General features: G+C 36.1%; 1 protein-coding gene across 2 annotated transcripts in view; it reads right to left on the reverse strand.

Annotated features, from left to right (window-relative positions):
* Nucleotides 1–3,857: 3,857 nt before the first annotated feature.
* Nucleotides 3,858–25,857, reverse strand: part of SWT1 (SWT1 RNA endoribonuclease homolog) — an 82,672-nt gene continuing 60,672 nt past the window's right edge. The window contains exons 17-20 of one of the 2 annotated variants that reach the window (XR_004132186.2): nucleotides 20,615–20,681; nucleotides 17,968–18,113; nucleotides 16,720–16,784; nucleotides 4,792–4,865 (exon numbers count right to left, since the gene is read on the reverse strand). Coding sequence is in view for 1 of the 2 variants with exons in the window: in XM_010992090.3 (XP_010990392.2) it covers nucleotides 4,736–4,865; nucleotides 16,720–16,784; nucleotides 20,615–20,681 (262 nt within the window). In the remaining variant the exon portion in view is untranslated. Of the gene's footprint in view, nucleotides 4,866–16,719; nucleotides 16,785–17,967; nucleotides 18,114–20,614; nucleotides 20,682–25,857 lie in introns of both variants that reach the window. The other variant, XM_010992090.3, reaches the window with a different exon arrangement.

The raw sequence follows: 25,857 nt of genomic DNA on the forward strand, positions 1-25,857 counted from the left end.
GGCATGGGTTTTCCTTTATTGTGACTTTCAAGGTAGGCTTTTGATTTGGGGCTTCTAGTATGTCTTACGTACCTTATCATTCTCAGCATGTTTTAGAATTCCTTACATAACCCTATTTCGGGGAGAAACCATGGATTTGGGAGTATGACTAGTGCTGGAGTCCTCGCTTAGGTGTGCGCCCTGCAATCTCTCCGGGCCTCAGAATTCTTAACACTGAAACAGGCAAAAGAGAAGGAGTCCCTACAGGAGATTTCTGCAACTCAAGTTATGAGTCACAGAAAACTCAGTCTCTACAGTGTTAGTCATTTGTTTGTATCCTACTTTGCCCCCCCCCCCCCAAAAAGAGGATTTGAACAGTCTTTCATTGAATGAGACTTAAGATACAAGGTAAACTAACTGGATGAAAAAGAAGGAAACACCAATATATGAATCTAATATATGAACCCCAAATACTTAGTAAAGCCAAGCCACAAATTTGGTCCTATAAACAGGAGACCTATTAAATAAATCATCTGCACAGGAATTACTGTGCAGCCCCAGTTTTCTTCATTATAAGACCAGAAGCTTCTCAACAACCTTAAAAATTATAATAATGATACATTGAGCAACAGGTAGAGTTTATAAAGAGAAGGATGTACTCAAATGCATGTCACGGGTTCTTTAACTCACTAGCACAACAGCCAGCAAAATATTTAAGCTTCACTGATAACAGCTCCCTGCTTTACTGGAAGTTGAAAAAGGGTGAGAAGCAAAATCTCAGTTATTAAGCTGGGTATATACAGGATTGACAGCTTGTAGAGATGAAAGAATCTAAAAAGAGCATAGGTCTGAATAGAAGGCTACACATTTGCTCAGACTGAACAATGGGACTAATACATAATTTCAGCCTGGAAAAAGGGCACATGCAGAATACCAAACTTTACTGAATGAGAGAATGAACTTTAAGAGATGAACTGAAATGTCCAGCAGTTAAGGTTAAGAGTAAATTAGAAGGCATCTACCAAATGTAATGGCAGTCATCGAATCAATAATTAACAAAGCCAACTATCCATTAAGGCAACTCCCAAACCATGGTAATAAGATCTACCTTCTGCATTAAGCAAGTGTTTTGTCTCTATCTTAACCAAAAGTAGTACAGTGTCTCCAAAAGGTACAGACTTGAAAGAAAACATTGACATAGGATTTGTATCCAGAATTCTCAAAGGCTCAATAAAACAACCCAGTATGGGCAGAAGACTTGGAACAAGACACCACCAAAGAAGATAAATGGAGTCTAATAACATGAAAACATGCTCCCTACCATAGATCATTAGGAAAATGTAAAAAACAAAATAAATACACCTATCAAAACTTTGAATAATACCAAGTTCTACTTAGAATATAAAACCAGAACTCTCAAATTGCTGGAGGGATGATGAAATTGTAAGGTCGCTTTGGAAAAAGTTTGACAGTTTCTTATAAAGCTAAATACCCTATGACACAGTAATCCCATTCCTAGGTATTTGTCCAAGTGAAATGGAAACGTGTCACACAGAAACCTGTAAGTCAATAGGGCACCTTCATTCATAATCAAAAACTGAAATCAACTCAAGTATCCTTCCAACTGGTGAATGGATGAATGGGTACATCTCTATAGTGGAATATTATTGAGGAATTTAAAAAAATGAAGTACTGAGTGAACAACATGGCCAGATCCTCAAAAGCACTGTGTTAAGTGAAAAGCTAGCCTCAAAAGCCTCCATTTATACAGCATTCGAGAAAAGAAGAGTGCAGGGACAGCAGGCGTCAATGGCCTCCTGAGATGGGCATGGATGGATGCTGGCTACAAAGGGGCACAAAGGCATTCTGAGAAGTGATGGAACTCATCTAGAGAGTGCTGGTGATCATGTGACTGTTTGACAAAACTCAAAACTGTACATTTGAAAAAAGTTTTGGCTTTTTAGCTTAACCAAACCTGTAAAGGAAAGGGCTTTTTAAAAAAACCTAGGACATGTCAATCTTTTACCTCACAAGGAATCACATCACGGAACCATTCACTTCCACTGGCCATGCAAGGGCTACATACTGAGCTAATGTAGCTCAGCCCGTAACCCATTTGTCTAGGATGGAGTTGCAAAAGCTAGACTGTTGACATTGGTTTGTAGTTAGAACACTGAGCCACGGTGGTAGCTGAGACGTGGGTGTTATCACCTCATCCCACGTTCATTGTCGTAAATTCTGCTCAGGCTCATGGGGCTCTTTATTTTCACTGGAGTGGGTTTTACTGGCACCAACTGGGAGGGCAACTGGGTATCAGTCCTGTCTAAATCAGTAAAGGGGTCTGGGTGTCATCACTTCCTGAGTGGAAGACGATTTGACTATTCAGTAGTGGGATGTATTCCGTCTAGGAAGAAAAAGGTAAATTCATCCTGACTCATCAAGGTAGGGAGCCAAAATGCTCCAACCGACGGGTGGACCAGGGGAGGGGTCAGATCTGGTGTGTGAAGAGTATAAACTAGGCTTAAGATGATGACCAGAAGATCAAGGAAATAAAGCTTCAGGTTTGTCTTGAGTCCTGTCTTTCATATGACAGGAAAGTGAAGTTAACCCATCTGTGAAGGTCTAATCTATCCCAACTGCCTGCTGCAAGCCCTAACCAGAGGACCTATTGGGGCACAACACACTCATTCTTTAGCCAGTTTTTCTTTGGCTCAGAATACTGGAAGAGCGCTGGCCGCTCCAGACTAGAGATCCTGCCTGGTCCTTTCCAGAGGGAAATGGGCTGGGAAAGGCTGGTGTAAAGTGATTCCAGGGACTTTGCTTGGAATAATTCTCATGCATGTTTCTCAGGAAGTTACCGCTGGCTCCTCACTAAGGCAAAGGTATCATGTAGAGAACCCTTCCCTTTGTGTGACTTTCCCCATCAGTCCCTTCTGATTCATGGCATGCTGATGAAGCTTCTGCCGGAAATATAATAGCTATACATATTGAATGGAGATTTTTAAAGACCTAAAGTTCTTCTAAAGATCTGATAATTTTCTCATCAAAACAAATTTATGTTCTGCAAAGTGGGCCTTATGGTCCTATGTCAACTGAGTTACTCCAGTCCTGGGGTTGGGGGGGGGTGCAGAAAAGAAAGAGTAGGGGGAGGGAGGAAAGGGATCCCTCAACTCCTGCACCAGACTATTAGGAAAAACGTGTAAGTTCAAGTTTAAGAACAGAAAAGAACACAAAGAATGAGGGAAAAGAAAAACACCCTGACATTTCAAAGAAACAAACACTAAAAAAGTTTAAAGAATGTTTCTAAGGATTAAATAAGACTAGAAAGTTGGAATAAAACATTTTCACATATCAAAATACTTAAAAAAAGAAAGAAAAATCCACAATGAACAAAGCTAAAGACAGATCAGGATAAAATTAAAACCCATGTGCATTGGGTGAAATACGTAAAAGTATGCAGGTGATAGGAGTGAAAAAAAATTTCCTAAAGAGCATAACTTATAATAAAAAGATAAGAGAAGCAGGGAGGTAACAAAGCAGAGCAAAACCCAGCAATAACAGCTGTGGCCCTAGACGCAACTGAGGGACAAAGACCTGAAAAAAGTGCTTTTGGTGGTAGGAGGGGATGCTTTCTTGGTTCCTCAGGGAGGACATGGAAAGAGGCAGACTGCAGAGATGCTCTGGAAGCTCCTTCCACCCAGGCTCATACCCGAGGGTACGCTGAGCCCCAGGAGCAGGTGCGGCTCCTATGCAAACAGCTCAGTGGGCCTTTTTCCTGCTAGTGAGCACCTTGAGTAGTTCTCCTTTATTGGAATGTCATTTCGTCATACCTGTATACAGTTCAGAAATGAAATTTAGAAGTAAAATGAAAAGCAAAATCACTAACAATAATTTATTGGTTTTTTTTTAAAAAATAAATTAACATTTAGAATAGCAAATTCGATTTAATCTAATGTATTAAGAAAAGCATAATATACTTTAGTAAACAAGGATTTTCAACTTACTGTATAACTAAATAAGAAATGTCAGTTAAACACTTGGTTCAGCTAGGGACCAACATCAGCCAATGCCACCTGATCCCATAAACCCACGCTGTTTCACATTTAAGGGGAAACTCAGCAAAGGGGTTTCCCTGTTCTTCCAATCAGAATGCACTGAAAAGTGACAAGCCCAAGGAAGAAGAGAAGATGCTATGTAGCAGGATGGAGCTGAAGCCAAAATTTTATTTCTACCACCTTAGGGGAGGTGGAAGGGATGTGCACTGCATGCCCCAGGTCTACATGGAAGACAGTCTGAACATCAAACAGCCCAGGGTAAGATTTCATTTGTGGCAGATGGGGACCCTGGTCATGTCCGAATTCTTTCTTGAGGTTTGGAAATGTCTCTGGTCATGTACCCATATTTAGGGTTGAGAGAGATGTTAACACTATGTACTGGGCCTTCCTCAGATGCCACAGTGCCTCCTGCCCTAAGACGACTGAAAAGATGGCTCTCCTTTCCTTAGACATACTGGCTCAGTGTTAGGAGTAGAGGTAGGGAGGTATGGTCAACTTCAGAAGAGTTGAGTCCACAGTTTATCCCACAATGGATGCATTAGGCTTTTTAGAACCTCAATGAGATTGTCAGTAATAGGCAATCATCTTTTTGTACCAATGAGACATTTCTTGCAAGAATCTCGGGTTTGGCACAAAAGGTTGAAAGCTATTCTGTTGTTCTTGAAGACAAATGCAATTCCTTCTAAGTTACAAATCAGCACTTAGGTCCTATAATTGAGCGTGTCTTCACACCATCCCCTGTTTTTGGCCTCCATATAGACGGATGCATTGCACTGCTGCATGGTATGTTCCATCTCAACCAGTTGGCGGCATCCAATGGTTAACTTTTCCCTAGGGGATAAAGAAATATTAAATCACTGCAAGACAGCTAGTCAGATAAATGAAAAAAATCTTAATACAGCAGGGTAACACTGGGATTTGAAATACATTCTTTGACATTTGAGAGAGAAAATATCAAGAGTTACGGTTTCTTAGCCCAGGCCAAACAACACGGGAGGATAAGCACTTGGCAGCACGGATTCTCAGACGGCCAACATGGAGATGATTCAGGTGCAATTCCTAGAATTCAGGAATAAAGGTTCCCGTGGCAGACCTGCTAACAACGAGCAAAGTTGGATGCTTAAAAAGCAGTGCTTTGTATGGTCTCTGAAGGATCTCTCCCAGTGGGAGAAGGGCTGATACTAAGCTGTGCTAGCCCAAGGGGAAAGCAACACTGAGGAGCAGATCACTTTTTTTCTGTCTTACTTGGTTTGGGAGTTAAAGAACAGGGAGAATGGAGAATACTAAGAGGACACACCTCCTGAAAGGAGCAGACACTGGAGAGAGGATAGAAAGTTGACAGAACTTCATCTCTGAAAAAGAACTGCCCAGAGAGGCAACCCAGCCATTAACAAATGAGTACCACTAGTTAATTACACTAAACCAGAGGTAGGGAAGCACGGAGTAATGCCTGATATTTGCCAGGACTACTCATAATTTTACCTAAGACGAAGCCTGGCTGGACTGTGAAAAGCTGACAGGAGGCCTATGAACTGTGGGATGGGTAAGTCATCCCTTAGAGCATCTATAACCAGCATCCAGTGCACTGTCTGGCATATAAGGTGTTCAAGAATGGCAGTTATTTTTATTATGAAAGGGACACTGATTGCTCTGAGCCATCTCTGCAGTGCTGGGGAGGACAACTAACTACCTTTCCTCACTACCCCGCCCCTGCCCTCCGTGGATCCCTTGATGTAGGGTACAAAGGAAGAGTAAGTCATCACACCATATTTTGACCAGCCTCCCTTCCTAAAAATGTGTGGTTTCTCTGGGGTTGATTAAAACCTGCCTTTTGGCTTTGTGTTACTCTAGTCCTGTTTCCTATATTCAGAGTGCTTAAAATCTGTGTTATGTTGTTGCCAGTTCTTCACAACTACTCAGACAATGATTTTCAGAATATCCTTAGAGATCCGAAATCGAAGAGATATAAAAAATGTTTTCTTCTAAACTCAAAACTGAGATAAACAAGAAGGGCAGGCCCTATGTCTGTTCTTGTTTTTTTATTCCACATGTAGAAAGAACTCCTTTAGTAACTAGACTTTTAATCTATTTCTGTATCTTTTTTTCCCTTTCTTTTCTTTCTTTCCTCTCATAGTTGAGAGGTGAGCTCGATCTCTTCTTGTCATCCTAGAAGCATTTGGTTTCTTTATTTGTGTGAGTCGCATTCTGACAAGGGATTAACACCTACAGATTTTGTTTCCTGCAGCAAATCGTCATTGCTGGCTGAGGAAAGTCTCAGGTGTTTTTCATTGTGTGTGATTGGTCTATACTAGACTATGACAACAGGAATTCTTGAGTTCCTTTTCCCCATGGCTTATGTGTAGAATGGCAGAATATGAGATGTGGGGCGCCTTAACCTTTTCCCGCCATCCTGTAACATCTCCAAGGAATCCTCTCACCTTGGCTTCACCTCTTGATGATGAGATGAGAGGAAGCCCATTACATATTTTGATATCTCCTAACTGCTAAAACGTTCTTCCATTACACTGGGCCTTACAAAACCCATCTATCTGATCTACCTGCCTAAATTAAAACAAAACAAAAAATAGCCCTTTTTCCTCCATTAGTACAAATATTTTGTGTCTTACAGTGATCCTATTTCTCTTTTCCAAACTAAACAATCCCAACTCCTACTCCTTTCTGGAGCAGAGCGTGGGAGACTGGAGATTGCTTCTAGTTCTATAATTCTATGTTGCTCATGAGATTTCTGCAAAACTGCCACTGTTTCTCTACATTGTCCTATTATGGGTATCAAACTTGCTTTGGCCAAATCTCAGGTCAAAAAAACTGGAAATTTGATCAAGTTATTTAAAAAATAATTCCAGTAGTTATCTGATTCATTTCCATAGCTAATTTTGTCACAATGGCATGGTAGTGTGAATTTAAGTGCCCTAACTCCAATACTTGATACAGTTTTTCCAAAATCCTTTCTAGGCACACACAAAAAAAGCTACAATAGGTATTTGTTTTACAACTCTCTGAACATTTCTATACATTTGCAATGTGTATCTCAAAGGAAAAACAGGATACAATGTAGTGCTAATATAAAAAATGGTATGTAATAATTAACATCATACTCAGTGGTAAAAGACTGAAAGGTTTCTTCCTAAAATCAGGAATAAGACAAAGATGCCCATCTTTACCACTGCTCCTCAACACTGTACTAGAAGTTCTAGCCAGAGGAATTAGGCATAAAAAGAAATAAAAAGCATAAAAATTGTAAACAAAGATATAAAATTATCTCTATTTACACATCCTAAAGAATCTAGAAAATAACTCTGAGCGGCCCCACCCACCAGAGGTCCAGGACCAAGCTTCACCCAACAGTCGTCAGGCACTGACGACTCCTGCCAGGAAACCTGCACAAAAGCCTCTAGTCCAGCCTCATCCACCAGGGGGCAGATACCAGAAATAAGAAAACAACAATCCCAAAGCCTATGGAAGGAATCCACAAACATAAGCCAGACTCTACACTGGGACTGGCAGGACTCTGGCTCTTGAGTGACAAGAGAAGAGTCTGCTGCTGGAACACATAGGACGTCACCCACAGAGGGCCACTTCTCCAAGGTCAAGAAACATAACTAAACTACCTAAAAATACAAACAGAAAGACAGACAATATGAGGCAGCAGAGGAATTATTTCTCAGGCCAAGGCACAAGATAAAAATCCCAGAAGAAGAATTAAGTGATGAGGAGATAGGCAATTTATCCAAGAGTTTAAAATAATGATGGTGAAGATGTTTGGAGAACTCAAGAGGCGTATAGATGCACAGAGCAAAGTTTTTAGCAAAGAGCTGGAAAATATAAAAAGGACCCAAACAGAGTTGAAGAATAAAATCACTGAAATGAATAACACGCTAGAAGGAACCAAGAACAGACTAAATGAAGCATAAGAACAGATCAGTGAGCTAGAAGACAGATCAGTGGAAATCACTACTGCAGAAAAAAAAAAAAGAATGAAAAGAAATGAGGATAGTTTAAGAGAACTCTGGGTAACATGAAGCACACTAATATTTGCCTTACAGAGGTCCCAGAAAGAGAAGACAGAGAGAAAGGACCTGAGAAAATTTTTGGAGAGATAATAACTGAAAAAATTCCCCAAGTTGGGAAAGGAAACAGTCACGCAAGTCCAGGAAGAGCAGAGGGTTCCACACAGGATCAACCCAAAGAGGAACACACCAAGGGACACAGTAATCAAACTGGCAAAAATTAAGGATAAGGAGAAAATACTGAAATTAGCAAGAGAAAAGCAATAAATAACATACAAGGGAACTCCTGTAAGGTTATCAGCTGATTTTTCAGCAGAAACTCTATAGGCCAGAAGAGAATGGCACGGTATATTTAAAATATGAAAAGGAAAAACTTACAACCAGCAAGGCTTTCATTCAGATTTGATGGAGAAATAAAAAGCTTCACAGATAAACAAAAGCTAAAAGAATTCAGCACCACCAAATCAGCTTTACAACAAATGTTAAAGGAACTTATCTAGTTATCAAACCATAAGAAAAGAGAACAAAAAGAAAGAGAAAAAAAGACCTAAAAAGATTGCTTTGACAATTCGGGGTCTTTTATGGTTCCATATAGATTTTGAAATTGTTTGTTCTAGTTCTGTGAAAAATGTCATGAGTATTTTGACGGGGGTTGCACTGGATCTGTAGATTGCTTTGAGTAGTATGGCCGTTTTGATAATGTTGATTCTTCCAATCCAAGAGCACAAGACATCTTTCCATTTCTTTGCATCATCATCATTTCCTTCATCAATGTTTTACAGTTTTCATAGTACATAGTACAGGTAACCTCCTTGGTTAAGTTTATTTGTAGGTATTTTGTTTTTTTGATGCAATGGAGATATTTATGCCATTTATAAAATTCTGGTTTTTGAAGTGAAAAAAAAGTGAATGAAGGGCCACAAATGGCAGAATATCCTTCTTTCTTATGGGTGAGTTATATTTCATTACACATATATGTTGCATCCTCTTTATCCATTTATCTATTGATGTGCACTTGGGATGCTTCCGTATCTTGGCAATTATAAATAATGTTGCTGTTAATAGCAGGGTGTATGCATCTTTTTGAATTAATGTTTTTTTTTTTTTTTCTTGGATATATGCCCAGGGGTGGAACTGCGGAGCCATATGGTGGTTCTATTTTTAGGTTTTTGAGAAACCTCCATATTGTTTTCCATACTGGTTGCACCAATTTACATTCCCACCAACAGTGTACAAAGATTCCTTTTTCTCCACATCCTTGCCAACATTTGTTATTTGTGTTCTTTTCGCTGATGGCCATTCTGACTGGTGTGAGATGATATCACATTGTGATTTTGATTTGCAGTTCCCTGATATTAGAGATGTTGAGCAACTTTTCATATTCCTGTTGGCCATGTGCACTTCCTCTTTTGGAAAAATGTTCAGTTCTTCTGCCCATGTTTTAAATGGGTTGTTTGTTTGTTTGCTTGCTTTTTAATTAAAGTACAGTTGATTTAAAATGTTGTATTAGTTTCTGGTGTACAGCATGGATGGACCTGGAGGACATTATGCTAAGTGAAATAAGTCAGACAGAAGACAAATACTGTAAGATATCACTTACATGTGGAATCTATAAAAATATAATAAACTAGTGAACAGAATAGAAAAGAAACAGACTCACAGATGTGGAGAAGTAACCAGTGGTTACTAGTGCGGAGAGGGAAGGGGGAGGGGCAGGATGGAGGGGGAGGATTAAGAGCTACAAACCATTAGGTGTAAAATAAGCTACAAGGATGTACTGTACAACATGGGGAATATAGCCAATATTTTATAGTAACTATAAATTGAGTATAACCTTTAAAACTTTGTGAATCACTATACTGTATACCTGTAACATATAATATTGTATATCAACTATACTTCAATTTAAAAAATATGATATTGTAAAATAAGTAAATAAATGGTTAAAACAGAACAAAACAAAAACAGCAACTTTAAGCTAATAAACTAATTCAGCAAAGTTGCAAAATAAAAGATCTACACACTACAAAAAATCAGTTGCATTTCTACACACTAACAATGAACAACCTAAAAAGGAAATGAATAAAATAATTCCACTTACAATAGCATGAAAAAGATTAAAATACTTAGAAATAAATTTAACTAAAGAGGCACAAGACTCATACACTAAAACCCACAAAATGTTGCCAAAAGAAATTAAGAGAACTAAATGAGTTGCATCTCATGTCCATGGATTGTAAAACTTAATACAATGATAATACTCCCCACTCCCCCAAGCAATCTACATACTTAATACAATCCTTATCAAAATCCCCACAATCCTTTTTGCAGAAATGGAAATGCTGATCCTAAAGTGCACACAGAATTGCAAAGGACCCCAAACAGCCAAATCTTGAAAAAGAAAAACAATGTTTAGAGGACTCAAACTTCCCATCTATGAAAACTTACTACAAAGCAACTTTAATCAAGACAGTGTAGTACTGGCTTAAAGACATACAGACCAATGGAATAGAATTGAAAGTCCAAAAATAAACCCTGACGCATATGGTCAAAGGATTTTCAACAAGGGCGCCAAGACCACTCAATGGGGAAATAACAGTCTCTTCAACAAATGGTTCCAGGACAACTCGGTATCCACATGCAAATGAATAAAGCTGGACCCCTGCTTCATACTATATACAAAAACTAACTCAAAGTGCATCAACAACCTAACTGGAAGAGCTGAAACTATAAAATTTTTAGGAAAAAAACATACAAATCTTCATGACTTTAGCTTTGGCAATGAATTCTTAGATATAACACTAAAAGCTCAAGAAACACACACAAAAAACACATAAACTGAACTTGATAAAGATCTAAAACTTTTGTGTATCAAAGGATATTATCAAGAAAGTGAAAAGACAACTTACAGAATGAGACAAAATATTTGGAAATTATATATCTGATAAGGATCTAATATCCAGAACATATAACCTGTTCTGCCAGGTGTCAAGATAGTTGATAAGGACAATAAGCTAAACTGAAAATAACAATTCAAGACTTTATTCATTTACTACCACACTGCAAGCAAAAGGCAAAATGAAAGGTGCTGGCTCCCTAGTGCTCCATTCCCCCCCCAGAGCAGTGCCAGGCAAGGGTCAGATGAGATGCAGCGCAGACACGGAGCACCATCTCACTGCTGGGGAGCCCTGAACTAAGGCTCTTGCTTCTTTGTGGACCCAGGGGGCCAAGAGAGGGAAGAGAGGTGTCTCAGTCCCTTTAGGCTGCTGTAACAAATCCCACATCTTGGATATTAAACAACAGAAATTTATTTCTCATGGTTCTGGAGGCTGGGAAGTCCAAGATCAAGGTGCCGGCATGGTCACATTCTGGTGAAAGGCCTCTTTTATAAAAGCAATAACCCCATTCGTGAGGGCTCCACCTCCACGTCCTCATCACCTCCCTCAGGCCCCATCTTATCTAAAACCATCATACTGGGCAACAGGATTTCACTATATGATTTTGCAAGGGATGGTGGGGTGGGGAGGAGGGACAAACACTCAGACCACAGCAAAGAGGAAGAGCCAGGAGTAGAAAAAGCGTTGAGTCGGAGTGGAGAAAAATACCTAAGCCAAGGGCTTCAGAAAGAGGCCTCAAGAGAGGTGACTAGGGGGCGCCTCAGCCAAAGCCTCCAATAAGGAAGCTTCCAAATGGAGCTGCCTGGGCTAGCAATGCAGACACGCATGTGAGCTTGGCTGCCTAGGGGCAGAGGGCCTGAGAGTTGCCTGCAGCTCCCCACAGAAGACTATAATATGCAACCTACGTACCAAATCTGGCACGGGAGGGCAGCTTCCCTCCATGGAGCCTGCCAAGTAAAGCCTTGTAACTGCTGACGGTCAGGCAGGTCTCAAAGATCGCACACAGGGCTCTGGCCTGGAGGAAATCCCTCATAAAGAATTCTTATAACTCAACAACAGAAATTAAAAATGAGCAAAGAACTTAGAAAGACATTCTTTTCAAAGAAGAAAAGCAACTGGCTAACAAGCACATGAGAAGACGCTCAACATCAGCAGTGACTAAGGAAATAATACAAATAAAACATCCCAGGGAGACAGAACACCACACTCCTCAGAACAGCTACAATAAGAAAGGGAAATAATAAATGTCAAGAGAGAGGGCAGAAACTGGAACCCTCATACGTTGCTGGTAGGAAGGTAAAATGGTGAAAACAGGCAATTCCTCAAAAAGTTAAATGTTATTACCATCCCACCCAGGAATTCCACTTTTAGGTATATAACCCCCTCCAAAATTGTAAACAATCGAAAGAATTCAAACAAATACTTGTGCACAACTGGCAACACTATTCACAACAGCCAAAATGTGGGAACAACCCAAATGTCCATCAACGAATGAATAAACAAATGTGGTATATACATACAATGGAACATTGTTTGGCCATAAAAAGGAATGAAGTACTAATACATGCTACAACTGTAGATGAACCTCAGAAGCATTATGCTAAGTGAAAGAAATCAGATACAAAAGGTCGTATGTTGTATGATTCTATTTGTAAGAAACATTCAGAATAGATAAATCCACGGAGACAGAAAGCAGATAAGTGGTTGCCAGGGTCTGGGGGAGGGGAGAACGGAGAATGACTGTGTAATGGCTATGAAATGTCCTACTGGGGTGACAGAAATATCTTGGAACCACATCGAGGTGACGGTTTCACAACAGAGTAAATGCACTAAATGCCACGGAATTGTACATTTTAAAGTGGTTAACTATTAATTTTATATTATATGAATTTAATGTCAATTTAAAAAAGAAAAAAGTATATATGTTTATTTTGTAATATCTTTTATCACGAATAATGATAACTGTCAAATTTCCTGCAAAGTATACTGCATCTACAGACACTGAAAATAATGTAACTCTTTTCTAATTAAAGCAGAAACATCAAAGGTCTAAGTTTAGTTTTTAGATTGTTTTTTCTAAGGTTTTTTTCTGTCTAAGGCTTCTTGGACAGTCTAGGTCTTAATTAAATGCAGGGATTCTCAAACTTTAGTGTGTCCTGGAGGGACTGTTAAAACGGACTGCTGGGCTCACCCCTGGAGTGTCTGATTCAGAAGGCCTGGGCTAGAGCCTTAGAGTCTGCATTTCTTGCAAGTTCTCAGGTGATGCTGACACGAAGGCCCGGGAACCACACATAAAGAGCCACAGCTCTAATGTAATCTCGAAGATACTACCATGGAGCTGATTCCGGGAAACAGAAAACAGTAATTCCTGAAAGCACTTGCCCCAAGGAAAAGCGGGGAGCTCCTGACCCGCAAGGCTTAGGCAGTGTATTACCTGGGTATGCCAGGTACTCTATGAACCTGATGTCACAAACTAAGGTGCATTTCACATAGAAAAAACGACCTTAGAGACTTGTCTTGTGAACACGTCAGAACATTCTGTCAAGAATTCACAGGGCAAACAAAGTGAATCAAATACTGTTCCTCATTTCTCACATATACAGAAGATATCACACAAGATATTTGTCTGGTAATCTGTTTGATAATCAAGTTAATTTACCATCCTGGATTTTCCAAGCAAACTCCTCGTCTGCTCAGGGTAAGCAGCGCTCAGACCCCACTGGCAAGAGCAAAAGCTACGACAAAGGATCTACAAACTACAGAAGACAGAAAACACTAACTGATTTATAGATATAAACACCAACGTTCTACTGTGTCATGGAATTCAATTTTTGATCATAGCTACTTTCAATCTGAAACCTCAATTACTTGCTTTATTAGAATCTATAAAATAGTTTTATATTCTTGAGCTACTTCATTTCCTCCCTATTGCAATAAATACGGTGTTGAGCACATCAACAATCTCCTCCTTCATAACTAACACTTTATAAATCAAAAACAAAGACTAGCAAATTCAGACAATGTAAGTAACTGTTTTCCTTAACATTCCCAAGCTAAATCACTCTTCTGTTTTCACCTCTGAGTCACAGGAAAACTCTGCCACCCTTTATCTATTGCATTTGGCTCTGTGTCTAGTATGAACTATTGAAACCAAACGAACTCTCTTCTGGCAGCTTATTTGAAAATTGTGAGCTGTGGAGTGCACCACAGGCTAATATGGGTAGTATCATTCACTGTAAATATGGCAAACAATTTCAAAACAAACAACAGAGTAACAAATACAAAACTTATTAACTGTAAGTCTGTGGAACAGCAGTTGCCATTTTTCAATGCATTGAAGCTATTAGACATATTTTAAATCATCCTTTTGGGGTATAAGGGGAAGCTTATTAATTACTATTATAGTTCAAATCCCTGGCATTATTACGTAGAAAGAAAACAAAGAAGAGAAAAATAAGTACTATTACTTTAACTGTTTTAACATTCTGTTTAACATTCAAGTTTTACCCCTGCAGCTCTTAGCCCCCCCTCCCCCGCAAAAAAAAACCTCCCAAGTATTTCAACAGTAGGTGGAGTCAAAATAATTTTAGACATCTGATTGGAACCATCCTGCAAAGGACTCTGCCCTCCAAGTGAGCTTTCTACACCTTCAAAAATATGGCCAAGGTTGGAAGACATTATATTTTTGACACAAATCTCTTGTACATAATCCTTTAAATGCAGATTAACTGTAAAGATCTATAAATAAGAGTATAACTGATTGATAGTCTGAAGATTAGGGTAAAAAGTCATTTTTACCCTCAGCTACAACAGATGATGCAGGCCCCACTGGCTTCAGATTTTCTTAGGAAACTTATTTTAATCTAATGAGTGAGTGAATTTCATAGCTGTAATTAGTAACATTTGTGATTATCAATCCTAGGGTCTTGATATCAAATATATTTATCAATCTAGAGTTTTAACAGTACAAACACCTTGATAGTTAACTTTGTCACTATGCCTGCTCATAAAATTTTGTAGCTACACAAATATACCTGCAAATTATACATGTCAAATTGGCTTAGTGATACAGTGGCATATTCTTCACTCAGTTCTGCTGCAGCTCTTGTTTTGAACACAAGAATTTGTTGCAACACCAATGACACATCAAGGAACAATTTGAGCAGGAAAAAAATATTTCACATTTTCTCATACAGGATTTCAGCAGTGAGAAATGTTACATGAACAGAGAAAACTGCACCCAGCTGAACAAAACGCTTAGGAATATATACAATGCACACACTTCAAACCTACACCAGCCACCTCAGGTTTCCCTGTGCTAAGAGCCACATGCATTCACATTTGGTGTTACAACTTTACATCCAATTACAGATAACCCTCTTTCTACCACATCGCACTAACCCACAAGCTGCAACTTCTCCTATGACCACTTCCACAAGCAAACTTCAGGTCCTTCTCATGGTAGAGTATTAGATTAATTATGGCACTTACATATATTTCTTAACCATTTAACATGTGTATAACTGTGATACTGTTTTGATTAGGTTCCTACCTTTGTTTGTAACATTGTCCCTTATTAAGTTTTTGAGTGATATACCCCCAATTCCATTTTCCCCATAAGATCTGTGGCTTTTATTGCATGGTTTTGCATAGTGCAGTAATGATACTTAGGAACACATATGTCATGTTATAATAGAACTGACTGTAAACTGACTATTGCCCCATGCGTCAACATGGATGAATCTCAATGTTGAATTAAAAAAGAATATGGGTTGGGGTGGGCTGACTGCAGAGCAACCCTGAAAGGGTTAAGTGGGTTTTTGCCCCTCATGAATCTGTTTGCCTGGGCCCAGGATTGGAGGGCTTCACACCTATACCCTGTGTATACAAGAATCAGATTTACACTATTTTTTCTTGTTACTAATGAATGCTATAAAATAATTTTAAATACATTTATTTATATATATCTTCCCCTAGAGAGAGGATGGAAGGGAGGAAAGAAACAGGGGTGGGTAAAGGTCTATTTTGTCAACTGAACGAAAGGCATAATGAATATTCTTTACACCAGTCGTTCTTCAAAACATAGTCTGGGAAATATACTCTTTCAAAGGTCTGTGAGGGCAAAGCTATTTTCATAGTAAGACTCAGACGTGATTTGTCTTTTGAATTCTCAGTCTTATGAGAGTGTACAATAGTTTTCCACCAATACATAACATGGGATTATTGAAAGAAACTAAATGCAAAAGCAGCTACGAGAACCCATCTGCCTTCTATTAAGCCAGTCGCTAGGAGATATGCAAAAATGTTCAATGCCACTCTTGATGGTAATATTTTATGTTTGGGAAACATTATTTTCATAATTTTATGTTACTTGTCATAACATGTAATTAATTAGGTACTATTACTTTTAAATGAACATTTTTAAATTTCTCAATTATAATTTCTAACACAGCAAATAGAGATAGATACAACCCATATAAATAAAAGTTCTTAGGGGGCTTCAATATTTTTTAAAAATTAAAGTGCTCTTAACGCCCCAAAACTTGAGAACCACTTGAACCACTTTAAACCTTCAATGTGCCATGTGTGTACATACACATGCATAGCTCTTGTGTATGTATGAAGTATTTCATGCCTTAAAGGATCAGAAAAATCACAGAGTAATGGAGACATGAAAAGAACCCTTCAGCACCCCCAGCAAGTGGTGCTGTATATGGTAAAAGCTTGTTACGCTGATACATCTACACAGAGATGACTTACCGGTACTCAGTCTGTGAAACACACTCATAAAGTTCCTGGGCAGTAAATTGGACATTTTTATTTACCTGAAAAGAACCAAGATATAGTGATTAAAAATGCACATAAAGTCAAATGAGTGGTAAGAGCACAATTACAACGGCCCATATTCTGAGGGAGCAGAATGTCAAGTTTCTAGTTTTTGCATAGAAAGGACTAAACAGTAACCATCAGAAATTCAGTGACCATAATGCTAAACTGAACCATGTGTAAAAATATTAGTCCTATCGTTACAACTTAATCTGTTCACAGAACTGGAAGAAGTGAAATGAGTCTGTTGTTAGTGGGAATCTCAACAAAGCAAATAATCACTTTGTAGATCAAATGGACAGAAAAAAATGTGCATTCCGTGAAACAGTAAATTCCACTAATACTGGCTCTTACCAACAGATTCATGCATCAATTAGCCTAGCCTCTTAAAAGATTTCTAGTGTACTTATTCAACATTTATTTTCCAGGAAAAGTAAATAAATTATTTTTAAAAATTCAAAAAAGTTTACACTTAAAGGGCTGGAGCAGATTTGGGGTCACGTAGGTAGACTACTGTAAACAGGAATAGCCACATTTTATTTATTTCCTAAACATTAGAAATAATTCAAGCTGAAAGAAAAAGTTAAATATTCAACTCTAACAACATCTGAATATTATGGCTGACCCTTCTGAAAGTTATTACTGAATAACTTTTATTTAAATACTAAGGTAGTCAGGCTCCATAGCTTAGCTGGTTAAAGCACCTGTCTTGTAAATACTAAGGTAATTAACTGTGTGAAAAGATCTGTCTGTTTACGACAGTTTGATTTATAGATATTTTCTAAAGAAATATATTTTTCAGACTATCAATCTAAATATTTAAAGTAATATGTTTAAGTTCATAAATATCTATTATAATTCAGAGACATAATTTACAATACTATAAACATAAAAGTCCTTCAACCACAGAAACTTATCGTGGAGAACGGTGATGGAATCCTGTATTTCTTGAGATTTACTACTGATTTAGGCTATATTCTACTTATTTGCAAGGAAGAATCTGGAAGCTTATAAAGGGAAATTCTTTTTATCATATTACTCAAGAAATAATGCCTAAATTTTCAGAAATTCTGATTAACAAAGGGAAATGAAAAGAGACTATATTCTATTCAATTTACTTTAAAAAAATATTTAAGGTCTTATTAACCATACGCATTTTTTGCTGAAGAAAAATGTTCTTACCCTGATGTAATTAATGCTACTTTAAAGATTTACATCATGAAAGTCTTCTACAGAGTTTAGGGTATTGTTTATTTGCGAAGTTCCATGAGTTTCTTCAGTATTTTCTTAAGAAATTCACCATATTTGTACAGGAAATGTTTCATTCACTAAAGGTTAACAACACATAGTTTTAAAATATAACATTTGAAATGTATATAATCCTAATTTTTTACTTAAAATTAGGATTATCTATTTTTATATATTTAATGTTATTCAATTATATATTTAATATTACATTTAGTGATTCATGAAATTACTATATAACATGGTTAATTTTGGGTATTATTAAAAGAATCTTCTAAAAATGTTCTAAAATATACATTTAGAGTTCAATTATCAACCAGTCCAACTCCTATCTCTTCCTGTGTTTTGCCCTGGTCTCGAGGGCCTTTGATATTTTCACTATTGCTCCAGCATACTAGGACCTCTAATGTATCCAAACTTAGGCCAGCGAATGGCAACAACCAACCCTGCAGATCTTTGATCAGAAGATCAAAGGAATAATCTGTTCTCTATCAACCTGTTGAGAAAAAACAGCTGAAGTACTGATTTTAAACCTGATGTAATATGAATACAAAATAGTTCCTTAAGCCATTAGTAGATTTTTAGGGGGAAAAGTATCTAGATTTATCTTTGGTTCTAAAAACAATCTACATACATACATTTGGATACTTATCCCAGAAACACAGCTAGGGTATAATGTGTGACATGGCTCCAGGTTATAGTAGATGGCATCAAGTAGGCAGTTAATTTACTACTAATAAAGGACAACTGAAGCACAAATTCTTGACCTACATCACAGGTTCTAGCCTGAAATATACCATTTCATCACATTCATTAATTTTGAAACAAGACATTTTTAATCACTCCTATTGGGACACTTTAAATTACACTATTAAATATCATTCCTATGCTTAAGTGCACAATTTTAATTCCCAGAAAACAAATAGCTGAAAGATGTCTTTGTCAGTAAACATTAGAGTTGTGACTGCAAATTGATTATGGAATTGGTGTCATTAATTCTTAGCTGTACTATTTATAGTGAATGCCAAATACTAGAAATGGCTGCATTATTTTTAATTCTTAAAAAAATCAAGAACAGAAGGCAGAGGTTAAATATAAAAATAGCCAAACATCTGAAAAAATTTAGACGGTCCTTTCTGTGAGACAAATATATCCAATGTAGTAATTGGTACTGGGGAGGAAGTTCTACTAAGAGAAATAACTCTAAAAATCTGGGACTCAGATCCACCTATTCTTATAAATAATATGTTGGGTATTTTCTCCCAATGTTCTCAGCAATAGAAAGCACTAAACCCCCAAAAGATCTATAAACCAGATTTTTCCAGGCTATGAGGTTTTAAAGTTGTCCCATTGTTTCCAAATGTATACTTTTATTGAATTTGAAATTCAGAAAGTATAGTGAAATAATCATATGAATCATCTCAAAAGAGAAAAGCTTCTCAATAATCACATAAAGTGGTTAAATAGTATTAAGGCTAATTTTTTTTTAAGTACACATAAACACCATTCATTCCTTAAATAAAATAGGTAAGACTTATCAAACACTTACTGTGTGTCTGGTACTGTTTGGAGCACTTTATATATATTAAAGTACTTAGTCTTTAAAGAATAACTGTAATTTATCTACTTACATTATTCCCATTTTACAGATGAAGCAACTGAGACAAAGATAATTAAATAACTCTTCTAAGAGCATACAGTTAACAGGTAGCAGAACCAATATTTGAACACGAGTAGTTTGACTTCAGAGTCTGTGTTCCTAGCCACTAGGTTCTTAATGTAACATGTGGCATAAAAAAGTTAAATAAAGAGCCAACCAGGAATAAAAGTGAAGAAACATTATTTAAAGGCATTTGACTCTATAAGAAAAATGACACCTGAATATATGTCATACTCCTTTATTTAGAGCATTTTAAAAATTAAACACACAGACATTTAAAAAGAAAGAATGTATGGGAACACGAGCAAAGAACTTTAGGCAAACAGAAACTGAAGATTAACAGAATACTTTTCTTGGATTGACACAAGGAAAGCTTTCAGGTTAATTTAGAGAGTACACTGGAGCCTCACCAGAGCTCTAATTCCAGGGTATACGCTGCTGCTATGGAGGAAACCAAATTATAGCTTTCCTTTTCAGTAATCAGTGGTTCTCAACCGGAGGTGGTTCTTCCTCCCCAGGGGACATCTGGGTATGTGAGCTTGGTACAGTGGGAGGATATTTTTGGTTGTCACAATGACTAGGGGAGCTGCTGGCATTTAGTATCTGAAAAGCACGGATGTTAAAGCATCCTGCAAGGTTCCACACAATAAAGAAATGACCTGTCCGAAATGCCCACAGCACCCCTGATGAGAAACAACTCTGTGCTGGAGAAAGTGTATTATTATAGAACTCTTCTAGAGGTTTTTACTTAGAGAATGAAAGAAAAAAATTGAATGTCACTGTCAGACTTCCGTGGCATTCAAGAATTTAAAGCAAGTACCAACTAAATAGCATTCCATTACATTTGAGAACTCCTACCATGTTTATATTAAAATGTGTTTAATAGTGGAAATATGATAAGCATTTTAAAAATATTTCTCATACCTCATACTTGATTAGGAAGTTATAGAGGGTCTCAACATCTTGATAATTACTATTGGGGGCCAAAATCCTAAAAAATAAAGTAAAATAAAAACAAAAGAGGGGAATGAATGGATGAATGGTTTAAGAAAAAAACAATACCTTGAACTTTTCTCCCAAGATATATTCAGAATGTGAGAGATAACTTATTGTATAATAAGCTTGTTAAAACATTTATAATCTTTTTTTGGGTTTTATTTATCAACTAAAATTATAAAACCATGAGCTTAATTCAACAAAGATCAATTTATTAAAACATTATTATTTACTTATATTAATACTTATATCATCAATTATTCAACAACAATAAGCATTCTTATGTGAAATTATAGTTCACACTTCAAGTTATAATGAAACAGCTTTTTCAAAAGGTAGATAGAAACATGAAATAGATTTTACACTCTGTATCTTTTAAGCTGCAAACAAAGCTTGAAGATTTCCCACAGAAATGTTTGACCAATCCAAACCGACAACTGACCAAACTATCAAACACGTTACACATTAAAAAAAAATCCCAATAAAAGACTTTGTGACTAAATTCAAATAATACTGTTTGAACTAACAGCCTAGCAGTCTATGAACAATTATTAGTAATTAAGACTATGTAAATTGTTGGAAATAACCCTGATTCATAAAAATAACATAAGAACAGAACAAATGGGAATAAGAAGAAATAAAAATTAAGGGGGAAATGGAAGAATATATTTCTCCTTCTAGCAGTATATTATTCATTTATTAAGTAAATTATTTCCTTATAATAAATATTTTTAAACTCTTTCAAAATAAAGATTTTTATTTTGATGAAAGAAAAAGAAAAGGAAAGCAGTCCTTTCATGACAGTATAGTGGTTAACAGCAACAATGCTGCGTTCTTTGTGTTCTTGGGTGTGCTCTATGTGACTTTATTTTCCTTATCTGTTAAATGAGGATGGTAGTGGTCTTTACATCATAGGACTATTGTGAGAATTAAATGAACTATAAGTAAAGTCTTTATAACAGTGTCTGATACACATTAAGCTCTATCTACTTACCTACGAATTATAACAGTAACAATAACAACTACTATCATCATCTAATAGTTTCAAGCCACAGAATAAAAGGCATGATGATTAACTATGAGAAATCAAGTCACCTCAATTAATTCTTAAATTCCAAGTGCTTTTTAATTACAATAATGTCTCTAGGTCCTCAGATCCCAACCAGTGCTTGATACTGTCAGATTTTTGAGTTAACTGATCTCAATAACCTTAAATACATCGTTAAACAAGTCGGTCCTTATTAGACTTGTGAGAGACTTTTATAAATAATTTTTCATTATTTTTCAATAAAAATTTACAGTCAAAATTTTAAATTGGCCATACTCCTTCAGAGGACACACATACAGAGTATGTTTAAGAATATACAAAAATCTGCTTTCCATTTCTTTGTATCATCTTCAATTTCCTTTATCAATGTTTCACAGTTTTCAGAGTATAGGTAACCTCCCTGGGTAAGTTTATTTCTAAGTATTTTGTTTTTTTTGATGCAATGGAAATGTTTATGCCAGTTGTAAAATTCTGGTTTTTGAAGTGGAAAAAAAAGTGAAAGAAAGGCTGCAAATGGCAAAATATCTTTCTTTCTTATGGGTGAGCTGTATTCCATTACATATATACATTGCAACTTATCTATTGATGTGCACTTGGGAGGCTTCCATATCTTGGCAATTATAAATAATGTTGCTGTTAGTAGCAGGGTGTATGTATCTTTTTGAATCAATTCTTATTTTGTGATTGGCTTTATTCCTTTGACAACTATATAAGTTTAAAAGGCTAAAGCTCTAAACGTCTTAGAACTGCTGAACAGTACATACATGTAAATTTTAAAAAATGTGCAGTATGTTGTGTATACATATTTACATGCAATATATTGTATATGTGCAGTCAAACTGTAACAATTCTACTTGATAAAACTGAAAAAAGAATATATAAAAATCTGCCTAAGAATACCAGTTTTATGGACGTTTTTCTCCCAACAAGTAATTTTAAAATGTAAATAATCTCTTAATCAAAAAAAGAGAAAAAAGACACAGGATAAATACACTGAAGAGGGCCCATAAATAATTTGTTTCTAAAAATGAGAACAAAACTATATAGGTAAATTATACCAATCTTTTAGAAAAGAAATGGAAGAAAACAGTGTGTTACAACTTCATAACCTAGTGTAAACAAACTATCAACAACATGGAGTAATTTAGGCCTACTCTTTTTCATAGCTTTGAAAATAATTCAAACTGTCCATAAAAGAGGGTAAGGAAATTAGATGAAACAAGATGTTTTGTGAAAGAGCCTTACATATTCCAAGCTGACGTCACAAAAGAAAGCACATACTTTGCTAGAAACAAAGTTTACATTTTTCTGTCCTGAAACACTTTGCAGAAAAACTGGTTTTAAGTAAATTAGTTATTTATCTATAGCAATAAGTCACATCCACAGTAAGAAATAAAGAAAATAATTACATAATTCTAGTTTTCCAATTAGCAAAAAATTGAAAAAAATTTAAACTCCAAAACTGGTTTTATTTTTTTAACAGTTTTACTGAGGTACAGTTTATATACCATAAGTCATTCATTTTTTTAAAAATTTAATAATTTTCAAATAAATTCACTGAACTGTACAAATGATCACCACAATTCAATTTTAGGACATTTCCTTCACCCAAAAGAGACCCCTCTTGCCCATCTGCAGTCATTCTCTGTTCTTACCCAGGCTCTAAGCAGACACTAAACTACTTCCTGTCCCCACTGAGCTGCCTTTCTGGACTAATTGTTTTGTCTGTAAGTTCTTTCTCTCTCATCATCACAAAAGCATAGTTATCACTATAAATAATATCATACTACAATACAGGGTCCAGTGGTTGAGACAAATTCTGGTGGATAATGGCTAAACCTCACAATGTATTTGGAAAATAAAAAACCAAGTTGCACACTAAAGATGCCCAGATCAGAACAGAGAACCTTTATTCTCTCATTCAGCAAATATGTGAGACCTACATGAGCTAAGCACTTGGATACATCAGTGAACAAAAAGAAAGATTCAGAGTAGACCAAAGAATCATAGCTCTAAAGAGCATATGAAAGAAAAAAAACTCCTGATCAAGCACAGGAAGATAATGAAGGAAGAAAAAACATCTCATTCTTATCCATTTGACAGCCTATTCTCCCAACTTTTAAACTGCTACTTGTAAATAAACAAGTTTACAAATTATTCCTGTGATAAAAACACAGAAATTTTAAGTCTCTAGGGAAGAAGATATTTGCTCCAAATTTAAATACTTGATTATTTGACAAAATATCACAGAATTATATTCTAACAAAAAAGTGTAAATTGGGATGTCAGCATCATTCACAGATGTATTACTGTTACGATCAGAGTAAAACTGCACATGCTATTTTTAAAAACAAAGATATACATCACAGGATTTGTTATAAAATTTGTTATTCCTAAAAAAATTTTCTGAGGTAAACTGAGCCCCAAATAGAATAGATAATATTTATTAAAATACACTCAACTTAGGGTTGAATTTAGACTTCATTATGTCCAATGAACTCTGAGTTTATGAGAATGGAATTTGGCCTGGTATAAAAAAATTGCCAACTTTTACTAGCTAGAAGTACAGCTTGTTGAAAACACATAAAAAATAAAATGGAGAAAAATGGTTTATGGACTTTCATGCCTTAGTAATTCCCCACACAAAAATTCTTGAGAGGTCAGCCTTCTCTATAGCTTTCTCTCTCTCTCTTTCTTTTTTTTAATACCAGCACAAAGACAAAAGACTCTTAGAATGAAAGTTCTAAAATTACCCTTCAATGGCAACTTTTAAAAAGAAAAATAGAAAGAATTAGCCCTTAGAAAAAAAGGATCATTTTTTATTTATAAATAAAAATTTATAAGAGAAATTCATAACCATCAGTAAGTATATATAAATGCATACTATTTTCTCAAATGTATATGATACTAAGAGGTACAGAATATAAAAAAAAATTACATGACATGGTTGCCTATCTTTAAGTTGTTATAATCTTGAAATTTCACTTGAGAATTCTGGAATCAGAATTGGGGAACAGACTGAAGTAGGATTTAATCTGCAGCTCACAGATTATTTACAAATCAAGTCTAACCAACTTCCCTACTTTTCTGCACTCCAGCTCCTCACCTGTGAAATGAGGAGAAAGCAGTACTTGGTTTCTTTTATAACAGCTTCAACAGTGATACACAGTGTCTCAATGGACACTTCTTCAAAGTTTGACACGGCTTATATATATCATCTCTAGTCCTTTTAACACTGAATTCAGTTATGTGACCTCGATCAAGTTACCTTGATCAAGAAAAGTTATTACAGGAACTAAATTTTAGATGTATCTAAAGTAATAAAGTGTTTGGCACAATGCTTGGCACATGTCAATAAATATTAGCTGTTACCAAAACCACTTTTCAGACGTAGAAACCAAGGATCAGAATTGTAAAAAAAAATTGCCCAAGATTACAGAGTGGTGGTCTCTATTGGTCTGACACTGGAGCCCAGCTTTTCCCACTAATAAAAAGGATAACCCCTACATCTGCTTGCCTTTAAATTATTTTATGAAATCAAATAAAATAATGTTTTTAAAAAATAGTTCCAGATTTTTATAAGTAAGCAAAAAAAAAAAAAAAAACCCACCTCTTTAATTTGCCTTCTATCAAACCTCTTCTATTGCCTTCTGGCAAACTAGTTTGTGTATGTTAGAACACTAAATCTCTGAAGTTGTTATATCTTTCTCAAAGTTACAGAGGAAGTTAGTTAATCTGAATTAAACAAATTTCACTTCCATCTCATCCAATATTAAATATCAATGTATCTCTTCAAGAAAAAGAAAAATGACTATGCCACTCAAAAATTTCTAAAAGAAACAAAAGTTAATATAATAACTTGACTAAAATTAAAAATTAAATAATGTGTTAAAATGGACTAATTTTTAAATTGAGATTTTAAAAATTCAAATAAAAATTTTCTCCTATATAGGAAAAATTAAGCAGACTCAGGGATGGGGAAATAAGTCTAGAATATTCGAGTTTAACTCTAGAAATCCAAAAGAAGAGAGAGCATATTCTCAGATATTTATAAATTATAACTTACATCCCACAGAACTGAATAAATTATGTTCCTTGCTGGCAAGGCAGTTTTACATTAATA

This window comes from Camelus dromedarius, chromosome 21 (genome assembly GCF_036321535.1).
Source record: "Camelus dromedarius isolate mCamDro1 chromosome 21, mCamDro1.pat, whole genome shotgun sequence".
In the NCBI taxonomy this organism is placed as follows: domain Eukaryota; kingdom Metazoa; phylum Chordata; class Mammalia; order Artiodactyla; family Camelidae; genus Camelus; species Camelus dromedarius.